Genomic DNA, 11,101 nt, shown 5'->3' on the forward strand with positions numbered 1-11,101 from the left:
CTGCTGATGGAAACCTCCTAGCACCTCCCACCATGATCAAACACAGAACAGGGGCGACAGGGCCTCTCAATTACCGCTCCCTCCCTCTGGAATTCTCTCCCTCAACCCATCCGGGACGCAGTCTCCTACTTCAAGTCTTCCCTCAAAACCTTCCCTCAAAAATCTTCTCCAACTTGCTTTTGATGCATGGTCTTATGTGATTTTGTTCTTGCTGTAACCTGTTTTTGAGTACTTTGAGAAGCACTATACAAAATAAACATGTTAATTGCTGTTATTAATAGAAGCTGCTACATAAGTAAGGGGTATCGTAAAGTTATTATTAATAACATTATTATTAGTATTACTTATGCTGGCTCTTCATGTGATCCAGGTCCCCCCGGAGGCTCTGTAGCTCACTGTGCAGCTGAACAAGAGACCTGGTGCTGGGACCCTGGGCTGGACCCTGGGCTGAAGCCTGGGCTGGAGCCTGGGCTGGACCCTGGGCTGGACCGTGGGCTGGACCCTGGGCTGGACCCTGGGCTGGATGCTGGGCTGGACCATGGGCTGGATGCTGGGCTGGAGCCTGGGCTTGGGGGCCCTGGGCTGAATCCTGGGCTGGAACCTGGGCTGGACTATGGGCTGGGGGACTCTGGACTGGACCCTGGGCTGGACCCTCGGCTGGTGGATCCTGGGCTGGTGGACCCTGGGCTGAATCCTGGGCTGGTGGACCCTGGGCTGGACCCTCGGCTGGTGGATCCTGGGCTGGACCCTCGGCTGGTGGATCCTGGGCTGGGGGACCCTGGGCTGGTGGACCCTGGGCTGGTGGACCCTGGGCTGGACCCTCGACTGGTGGATCCTGGGCTGGTGGATCCTGGGCTGAATCCTGAGCTGGACCCTGGGCTGAATCCTGAGCTGGACCCTGGGCTGGACCCTGGACTGGTGGACCCTGGGATGGTGGACCCTGGGCTGGGGGAACCTGGGCTGGTGGACCCTGGCATGGGGGTCGGCTGCCGGGCCCAGGGCCTGCCAGGGCTGGTAGTGGTGGTGGGTGCAGGACAGCACAGAAGACTTTGGCGGACAGGGCTGAGAGATGGGGGCGGGCTCCCGGGCCGCCGGGACCCCCACAGCAGGGCAAGGGGAAAGGGACGTTGGTGGGTGCCTTGGAGGAGGTGGGTTTAGCTGGCTGTGGAGAACTTATTGTTAATCTACAAAGGTCTACGCTAAACATTTCTACAGATATTCTTCTGACAGGAAGACAATATCCCATCCCATCCCATCACATTGTCTAGCTGATCAACTGTAATTTAAACTCTAGGTGTATTTTGTATGAATGTCAGTCAGTCATACTGGGTAAAAGTTGCCAACATATGTATTTGCCTAAATCATTGTTGATGGCCTGGTTACAGAAATGCATTAAGCAAGGGTATGATCTCCAAAGGACAGTTATTGTGTGTGTGTGTGTGTGTGTGTGTGTGTGTGTGTGTGTGTGTGTGTGTGTGTGTGTGTGTGTGTGTGTGTGTGTGTGTGTGTGTGTGTGTGTGTGTGTGTGTGCTTACAGATGAGGTGGAATTCTGAGTGGTTTCTCTTAGCGTGAAAGAGAGAGACTCCCGCCCTTCTCTCTGTCTAGTGGTCTGTCTGTCCACCTCCATCATGGGGTCCACCTGTACAGACACTTGGCTCATACCCCCCTTTGTGGTGTGTGTGTGTGTGTGTGTGTGTGTCCGTGCACACACATGTGTGTGCATTATTACATCATGTTTATTTTGTATTTAAATAACCCTTTAAATATAAAATGGCCTTGAATTATTATTATTGAGTTAAGTGTGTTTGTGTTTGTGTCACACACACATGCTTGCATGCAGGAGTAGCAATATTTTCAGCACTTTAAATTTCAAGGGCTGTTTATTTTTATTTTTTACAATTTGTAAGAACGAAAGGTCATGAGGAAATTCACATTTTACTTTACTACTTTAAGGCCACTGGAGTTGAATGTTTAATGAACCAATTTGTTTGTTATATTTGTCGGTCTGCGCACACTATGTAATATTATCGGCATATTATGCCTGAACTGAAAACGGTTAAAAATACCACAAGGACGAACGGGACATGATATGTTGACACGCTTCAGTCCAGATTGTAAACACTGGTCGCTGAAGTAAACCCACTCTGATGTTATAGGCCTACGTGCTAACGTCATACAATGCTCCATATCATTGCTTAATCTGTGGCGATTGACCAGCCAAATCAAATCAATGAAGTTGAAATGAGACATGAGTCTTGTTGATTTCTATAAGAAACGCTTCTGTCAAGTGTTAACGGCGTGGATACTCGTCGGTAGGACTCGATACTCTCCTGGTTAATCTTTTATTGAGCATGTTAAACACGTCAGTGTTAAATGATACTGCAGCTGTACCCGTCAACAAGGAGCAGGGCTACAGCTGTCCCGGGACACGACCCTTTCACGGTGACAGCCTCTATAAAACCATATCTCCAGATGATTTAAATTAGGCAGCAGGAAGGCAACAATCATAATAATTTCAGTCATTTAAGTCAAATATTAAATTCCCATATAGTAGATACAATTAGAAAAGCGCTTATATTATCAGGACAGTTGACGGTTGCATTGTGAATGTCCAGACTTAATTTACAAAGAGACATACTCGGTTAGACAATATATTAAATGATATATTATATACACTTAAAAGACCATTCCCTTCCATGTTAGTGCACTTTATATTACGGTTAGTGGGCTCACCGTGTTGGACCTCTGTTACCCGTCAATTGAACGTCCATAGTAGTAACGGGACACCATTGTAACCTACTGGTGGGCTGCGGGCTGTTATGTTGACTTCAGAGGGCCACAAATAGCCCAAGACAGTGTAGCGACAGTCGCCCACTATGGTGGCACTGTGTGTGAAACACAACAGAACTTGCATTGTGGTGTGCGTTATATTTTTATATATTTGTTTTAAAGAATCTAAAAAGTTCGGTCGGTCCTCAATATTCATTTTAATTAGGCTACTGTTCAGAACATAAAATGTTTTCCAACTTTGACAAGAACGACACACAGAAGAATGAGAATCCAAGTCCAGTCCACTTTATTTGACGTTTCAAATGAAAAGCTTCATATGATTGTTTAAGCATTAGGCTTAGAAAACCTACTACAACTACTCCCAAATATAAATGCTCACTTAAAAAAAAAAAAGCGACACACAGACTTGGATTATATTAAATATTATAATCTTTGACTCAAGCCCAAAAACGGTTGTCCCGTTGCGGGGAAATACGATTGAATCACATGAACAAAATTGTCAACATCATCCCAAGAAGATCCATCAACCAAAAAAAGATGAAAAGAGCCAATACCGCATACAAAAAAAATGTATTAAATTACATAAATGTCGTGTAGCAGTTCTCAGACAACAGCAGCCCTATTCCAGTAATATACAGCTAGGCTAGGTTAATGAGCAGTGTGCAATATAAAAAGAGCAGCGCCACGCCGTGTGAGACGGGCAGAGCCGTCGACATCAAGTGTGCAGAACCAGGCTTCGTACTGGAAAGGGAAAAAGAGAAAAATAAGTAAACAAGTAATGCTGTTCCTTGACCGACCCTTAAAGTATAGTATAATAAGTCCAAAGTGCCTTTACATTATTAAAAAATAAAAAATATATAAAGACTATCTGTAAATGTGAGGATTACCGACAAGTCTCATTCATACACTTTGTTCATTCATTGAGGTTGTTTACGTACCAGTGGTGGTGGTGGTGGGGGTGGAGGGGGGTCACCAGCGCTGCTGGCTTGGCCCCCGCTGCCTCATGACCTGCATGTTGCGGTACTTGGAGCGTATGCTCTGGCTCTTCCTGAAGGCCGGCTTGTGCTGGGGGAACGGCCGCGGCACAAAGCTCTCCTGAGGGAACAGAATCAGGATTAAATGAAGTAGTCTCCAAGCCTCCAAACTGCACATGTTTTACATCATCATTTCAAGGATAACAAAAGGTAAGGCATGCGGTGGGCATTGGGGATCGAACCCGTGACCTTTCGGCTAGGAGTCACACACCCTAGGCACTACACTTTCCAATCCCTAAATAAACATTAGTATATGAGTTAATGAATGAGAGTATTAATTAATGAGAGTATTCTTCTTACAGAATGACTGCATACCATGAGAGGCTTCCTGACATTGAACGGCTGATCGGAAGGGCCCATCCTTCTTGGCCCATTGGCAAAGGGAGGCCTCTGCTGGAATAGACATGAGCAGATGTTATGAGCATGTATATACACGTGATGCATTCTGGATAGGACTCTCTGGTTATCTGGAAGGTATAAAGCTAAATACATTATTTCTGGCCCGTCCGGTTTAGTGTGCTTGGTTCACATTTTAGATTTTCTGGACAGTTTCTAAGCTGTTATGCAACAGTTGTCTGAAACTGCACATTTTCGTTACAGTAGAAAAGGTTCTAGTGCCCTGTATATTTAGGGCACATGGTGGTAATCCAGCACATATGCAACAAAATGCCCGCGTGAAAGTGAGCTAAGTTAATACATGAGCAGGTTAAATTCTGACCTGGCTTGGTACTTGTCCTGGTTTCCTGAACGACCGGTCATATCGATGGCTCTCCAGTGCAGCATCCAAAGGCCTGCACCAAATACAACAGGTAAACAACGTTTCAGGGTGGTTGAGATTCAACAGCATCAGTGCGTTTATACCACTATGGATGACTCTGGTGAGGGCCTATGCCTGATGAACATACCTAATCGGCCTCTTGTCTTCGTAGGTTCGCTCCACGAGCGAAGGCCTGGAGCCGTGAAACTTGGAGAAGCGCTTGACAGAAGGGACCTCTGTGTCACAGGTGAGATCTGGGAGAAGGAGAGAGAACAGGATTACAATTATAGATGGTTACATATGAGCATTGAGATACCGAGATCCAACCACGTTGGGACTAAATCAAGCAATAAATACCAGTATGACAACATGGAATAAAATCAGGGAATGGATATTTGTATCCACAAGGAATGGGGCTGTAGGTCTTTGGCCTGTGGCCATGGTCTGGTGGAGGACCTTACCATGGGAAGAATGGGGACTTTCGTCCCTTGTGGGAGAGCAGTCTTTGGTGCTGGACCCGGCCTGCCAGAGAGAGACCACCACCAGGTCCGACGGCAGAGGCTTGTCCGGGGGAGAACAGCTGAGGTAGAGTGGTCGACACGTCAAGACATATACATATATAACCTATAGAGTTTATATAGAAATATTAACTTGGTTTAAATCAATGAAAGGGTAATAAACATTGGTCCAAAAACATCATTTTGGAATTTAAGTTTTTTTTAACCCTCAGAATACATTCTTGCCATTCATCATAGCGAAACACGTGGGTACTTACAAACAACCACGGCCTCTCCATGCGTCGTTATTCCTACAGTAACCTCACTCAACCTGAGATCTCCTCCCTTCCACTCGGCCGTTGTAACACAGTAGGCTCGCCTTATGACTGTAGGGCTTTAATTGATCTCTATCAGTGTTGGACATCCTCTAGTCTTCTGTCACGCCATGTGGGTATAACACGAGCAGCGGTGGAGAGAATCCGAGATAGGTACAGGTTGGTCCAGTCGCGGTCACTACGGTGATTCTTTGTCCGGTGGTTCAGCGTGGAGGACACTTATCGATTCCCATTGGGCTTTTTAAGTCGGCAGGGCTGGGAGCTGGTCAGTGCTGGAGAGATCTCAAATCAGAGTTGGCTAGGCGCTTCAGGTGTCTGGTCCAAACGTGTGGTGGTTTTCACATACGCAGGCGTTGATTTAGAGATCTAGTGAGACTGCAATGCTGCCATTACGACTTTGACTCACTTCCAAATAAAACAGGGTGGAACAATTGTGGGAGGGTGTGTACCGGTTATCCTGTGACAGCTTGAGCGGCCCCATAGCGATATTAATCTTATTTGTTGTTGAACCGTTTAGCACAGTGGGCTGGTGATGCCATCACAATAACACATCGGACGGGGATAAGCTGGACACGGTTGCAGGCCATCTTTAAGGGCCTACTTTGGGATTTTGATGATTATTTTGTAGTAAAAATCGAGTTGTTGGGTCAGGGTTTAGAATGACGTGCTTTGATTTAAGATTACAATTTAGCATGCATGCCATCATCTTCTTCCCCTCTTGAGATATTAAATGAGTTGAGATGTTAACCACATCCAAGGACTCCTGTCCAATGGGTTGGGACTTCTTGTGATAATGTGGAAAACAGGGTATACGCTCAAGGATTCGGGATTACATTAGAATAAGAGGTTGCTTATCCATCGTGAGAATTTGACTTTTCTTTTAGCTTTGACTTGACAGAATATTTGGCTTCGACTTGACAGAATGCCCAACTGCAGCACTGGTCGGCCTATTGAAAGGTCCATCAGACTTATGGTGTTATTAAGTTATCGGCGATTGTGGCACGACTTCATGGTCCGAGTTAGTGTTTCGCTCATCATAGCCTTCTAAGCAATTAGCATCCAAGGTTCAACCGTGTACACATATTCATCCATCTAGTCTTTGCCTTGTATGGCTTTACTCTGTTGAGGGTCTTTGGTGGTGTTCTCCAGGATCAATCATATGTATGATTATGCATATCGGATATGGTCTCTTCAATAGAACTTGCAATCCTCCAATTGGTCGTGCATTTGGACTGCATCTCAAGTCAACAATATGGGCAGAAGGGGGGGGGGGGTGCATACATGTAATGCCATCTCTAGTATGAATTTGTGGGAAATTATTTTCTTTGGATCGTTTTTTTTTGGGGGGGGGGGGGGGGTATTTTAGTATCTGAAGTCCAGGCTTTTTTGCATGCACTTTGTTGTTTTTGGCACCGTTTCTTATGAAGGCCAATTTTGTTTTAGGAATGAACAATCAATGACGTATGCATTTTTCTTGCATCCTTCAGGAGATATATTTTGCAGCTGGGAATTTTCGGTTGGATGGAATCTTTTCTAAATTAGGAAATTGTGTAGATCTTTGAAGAGTAGTTAAAGGAGATGGGTTAGTAGTTGAAGGCAGAGGGCAATGACGCAGACATTTAATGAGGTAACTTTGGTTGAAACCTGTTATCCTACGATCCATGCCTTTCGGCTGCGTTGTGGAGATATTCTTCAGTGCTACTTTCCTCTTCATTCCCATTAGGTCATGTGATCATACGGTAATGGTAAGGTAACATTAGCCTTCATTTCCATTTAACTCTCCTCTTCATAACAGCTCCGATGTCTTCCACCCTTCATCTCAGACACACCTTTGCCAGTCGCTGCGGGACTAATCAGTTGCCAGAGCTTCAACATACGCAGAGAATACGGTGCGGATGCACTTGATCTTAACATAGTAACTTTTCTTCAGCACATTTGGGTGTGTATACGGCAGTGAAACACCTCTCGAACCTTTGACCCTTGCAGAAGGCCCTTCGCCCCACGCATCGGAAGCTGGTTTCAAGCAGCAGCTTCATTCTTGCACATCATTTAAAAGATCATGATATTCTCCTTTTTTTTTTCCATTCAACTTTTGACATGGTAACGTTTCTTCACAGCCCAACCCTTATCAAGCCCCTGCACGGTGCAATAGGAGTATACCATACCTGCGTGTGCTCACAGACCGTCGGGACTCCACCTGTTCGCTCTCCGTGTCAGACCCTTTGGGGGACTTGCTTGCCCGGCTTTCCTCTTTGCTCGGGGACTCCTGCGGCGGCTTGATCCTCCTGAGCTCCAGGTTCCGCAGGGGCGCCGCGTCGGCCTGGAAGCGCTCCTTGCGGCTGGCGAGGATGGAGCTGGAGCTCTTCACCTCGGGTTCCGCGGCCTGGGCCTTGACAGGTGGAGGTGGGGCGGGGGCCACCCTCCTTGTGACGGGGGGATTCATTCTCATCGGTCGGCCGGGAGGAAATGTGCGTCTCCGGTCGCCGCCGGGCACCAGCGGCCTGCAGCCGAAACCAACGGGCGGGGCCAAGAGGCTGGTCCGCCCTCTTCGGGCCAGCTTGAAGTGGCCGTGCTCTGGCGGGGCCCCTACGAAGGGCTCGTTAAGATCTGGCAACCTCCTTTTGCGAGGTGGCACCATGCCTGGCCTCTCCCGAGGGCTGCTGTGGAAGGACGAGGCGGCTGAAGGCGGAGGCGTTCCTTTCCATGCAGGAGATCTGTATGGGGGCGGGTGGGAGTGGCTTTGCTGAGCCCTATCCATGAGGGGTCTGTTCCCTTCTCTCTCCACCTCCCCGCGTGGTCTCCGGGGGTCCTGCTCACCAGACCACCTGCACAGCCATCAAACAATACAGAAAACATTACAACGGCAGATCCATGGCCAGGTGTAGCGGGAGACACTTAACCTTTAGCTCAACTCGCTGCCCTCCCACCATAATGCCAGGATTGTATGAAACTCATTAGGAGGGATACTTTTTTCATTCAGTAATTACAGCAATTACAGTGGCTCTTCTCAGAAGCAGGTGAAAACCCCCCGTGATCCCGTTTCCAGGCTTACCCTTTAACTACCCGGGACTTGGGCAGAGCAGAATACATTTTTATCGGGCCTCCCCTTTAAACCTTCACCCAGCCCACATGGGGGCTGTTCTTTTGTACCTCTCTGGATAGGAGTTTCGCCTTTGAAACTCCCTGGGTTTCCTCTGAGGGCTAGGGGGCCCGTACTCTCCATTGTGCTGATGGGAGAATTCTCCGTCTCCACCCCAGCGCTTAGAACCGTGAGCTGGGTGATCGCTCTGCCTCTCCCTGGGACTGTAATGTCCCCTGTGATCGAGGTTGCGTTGCTCTCCGTGGGGGCCACCTGGGTGCCTGTTGGGGCCCCTGAAGGAGCCTCGGTAAGGGCCAGAGGACCCCGGCCTCCGGTGGGCCGGGGACTTGTTGAAGTGCCAGGGCGAGGGGGACCTGTGACCTCCGTCTGAGTGTCCCTCGTGGTACGAGGGGCCCCTGTGGCCAGGGGAGGCGTGAGGGGGGCTGTGTAGGGCAGGGCGATGCGGGGAATCGAGGGGCGGGTTGGGCCTTGACGGGGACGGCCTCCTGTGGCCGTGGTGGGGGTCAATTTGGTGGGAGTAGGATGATTGGAAGGAGTCCTGGTGCGGAGGTCTCCAGCCGCCATGGGCCGGCTCCCTACGCTCTGCCATTAGTGGGGTGCGTTTGGTGAAGGGGGGCCTTCCTCTGCCTCCTCTGGATCCCCTCCAGCTGCGAGGGGCCTTTCCAGTGTAGTCCAGACCGTCTCTCCGGCTGAAATGGTCGTCCCGGGGTTCAAAAGGAGGGTCATCGTCGTAGGATCTAGTGAAAATAAATAAATAACCCATTATTCCAGGATTTCCAGGGTTGACACACACACACAGCCTGGGTGGGATAATTAAATATGAGGGTATTTCAAAATCCCGAAGATATGTTTAAATAAGCACACGATTTAGAGATTCTGATACAATATTCATTATATTATTTGAGAAAATAAATACCTGGACTTGAAGCGTGGTGGTCCAAACTGAGGTCGGACCATCTTCGGTTGTGAAAAACGTAATCTATGGAGGAAATTACATGTTAATTTCTGCATACTTCCAAATCCCTAGTGGGTTCGATCGTAGGTTAAAATGATTGTCCAAGGAGAGATTGGACCCCATGATAGAAACAACATTGCACAAATAATTTCATAATATCTACTGCATCACAAACCAGCATAAAAACATCGAATGACAGCAGTGCAACAATTTATATTCGAATCATTGGCTGTCGAAATGAAAACTACAATACAGTCCACACGCATTCATGCAGTTTGTGTACCCGAGGACAAAACCAAAATAGCTACAGTGATAGTTCACCAAAAAGATAGCTGAACACGACCCTTTACACGCAACAACTAAACTTAATCACAACATTTAACCTTCGGCAACATAATATTACATCAGATGAGCTGGTACGACAACATACAATCAAACGAACGTTGTAATTTTAATGAGCCCCAAGTTTGACATAACAAATGTCCGTACATTCAGGGTCTCGTGTGCGGCTCTGGTATAGGTTACCAATAACCAGGATCTACGCAGGGCTCGGTCAGACACACAAGTCCTCCATTGACTCGTTACGGGCCTCGCCCTGCGTGGCCCAAAGCCAACGCGTTCCGTGTTGTTGTACCAAGGTGGTGGATCATTAACCACAAACAGGGATTGGGTGTAACCGAGACTAGGTTACAGCAAGTCATTAATTCAGCCGTTTTCTATTTTTAGCATTACAGAGGGAGAAAACCTTAAGTCACTCAATAGGACTTTACTCTATATCGATTCCCCATTAACGTTAATGCTATTACTTCATTAAGTTGTTATGTTGAGTTTTAAATCTTTAACATTACGTTCAATGTACTCTAACATAGATGAACAATTATACAGGCATTCCGTTTTGCAAATGCGACGGTCCAACTAGTAAACTTGGCGTTAGCGTGTTGCTAATGCTACCAGGTCGATTACATTCGTTTTGCACACGTCTAACCACTCATTCGATTTATAATCTTACATAGAGATGAACAAGCATAGACACGACACATTTGAAGTACGAAATTAACATTACGTACCCCTTAGTAGCGTCTTTTACGTGGAGGCTTCCAGCGATACTTCGGATCAGTAGCTGACTCGCCTTCGTCCTGACTTACTTCATTCCGCTATTTCAGGAACGTTTGCGAGGTGAGGCACCGCCTATCGGTCTGGAGAAGTCTCGCAGCACTCTGAACCACTTTCAATACTTTTAAAAGTTTAAAATTATACTCTCTCTGATACTTTGACACCATGACACCATAAAGTATTGTTGTTTTGAAGAGGCCTCTAAAAGTTAGAACGTGACACCAGGGCTTCTCAAACAGCTGCAGGCGCTTCTACAGAACAACAGCTTCTATTTAAACCCAGCTGTTGGTGTCCCTTACTGCAGGGTTGACTTCACTTTTTAAGACCAATCCACACCAACAGTTGATAATCTTCCTCTTTGACTAAGTTGATTACCCTCGGAGGGTACCTACTACCTACTACCTACTATTTAAACTTGGTGTTTTATTATGAATCAGTTTCTGTCTAGTGGTAGGCCTAACATGATTCAAATGCAAATCAATCGTCAAGTAGCCTAATCTGAGCAAAGTTAATCAATTG

General features: G+C 47.1%; 2 protein-coding genes across 5 annotated transcripts; both read right to left on the reverse strand.

Moving 5' to 3' along the window:
• Window positions 1–340: 340 nt before the first annotated feature.
• On the reverse strand, window positions 341–2,815 carry LOC311374954 (uncharacterized protein; the record flags this gene model as incomplete). Its single annotated transcript, XM_084490677.1, has 3 exons — window positions 2,735–2,815; window positions 1,536–1,640; window positions 341–1,162 (listed from the first exon to the last, which is right to left on the reverse strand). Exons 2-3 carry the CDS (start codon window positions 1,629–1,631, stop codon window positions 341–343), a joined length of 918 nt encoding a protein of 305 aa, XP_084346803.1. The 5' UTR covers window positions 1,632–1,640; window positions 2,735–2,815.
• Window positions 2,816–3,054: 239 nt separating this feature from the next.
• On the reverse strand, window positions 3,055–10,621 carry LOC311374955 (uncharacterized protein). 4 transcript variants are annotated; one of them, XM_084490681.1, is made up of 10 exons: window positions 10,537–10,621; window positions 9,431–9,493; window positions 8,565–9,251; window positions 7,580–8,239; window positions 5,044–5,162; window positions 4,731–4,836; window positions 4,544–4,616; window positions 4,141–4,215; window positions 3,730–3,886; window positions 3,055–3,532 (listed from the first exon to the last, which is right to left on the reverse strand). In XM_084490681.1, the coding sequence occupies exons 2-9, from the start codon at window positions 9,469–9,471 to the stop codon at window positions 3,761–3,763; spliced, it is 1,887 nt and encodes a 628-aa protein (XP_084346807.1). In that variant the 5' UTR covers window positions 9,472–9,493; window positions 10,537–10,621; the 3' UTR covers window positions 3,055–3,532; window positions 3,730–3,760. The 4 variants fall into 4 exon arrangements, with proteins under 4 accessions (XP_084346807.1, XP_084346805.1, XP_084346806.1 ...); XM_084490679.1 differs by having other exon boundaries at window positions 4,126–4,215; XM_084490680.1 differs by having other exon boundaries at window positions 4,141–4,218.
• Between the last annotated feature and the right edge of the window lie 480 nt (window positions 10,622–11,101).

This window comes from Micromesistius poutassou (assembly GCF_964030765.1).
Source record: "Micromesistius poutassou genome assembly, contig: SCAFFOLD_4503, whole genome shotgun sequence".
NCBI lineage: Eukaryota > Metazoa > Chordata > Actinopteri > Gadiformes > Gadidae > Micromesistius > Micromesistius poutassou.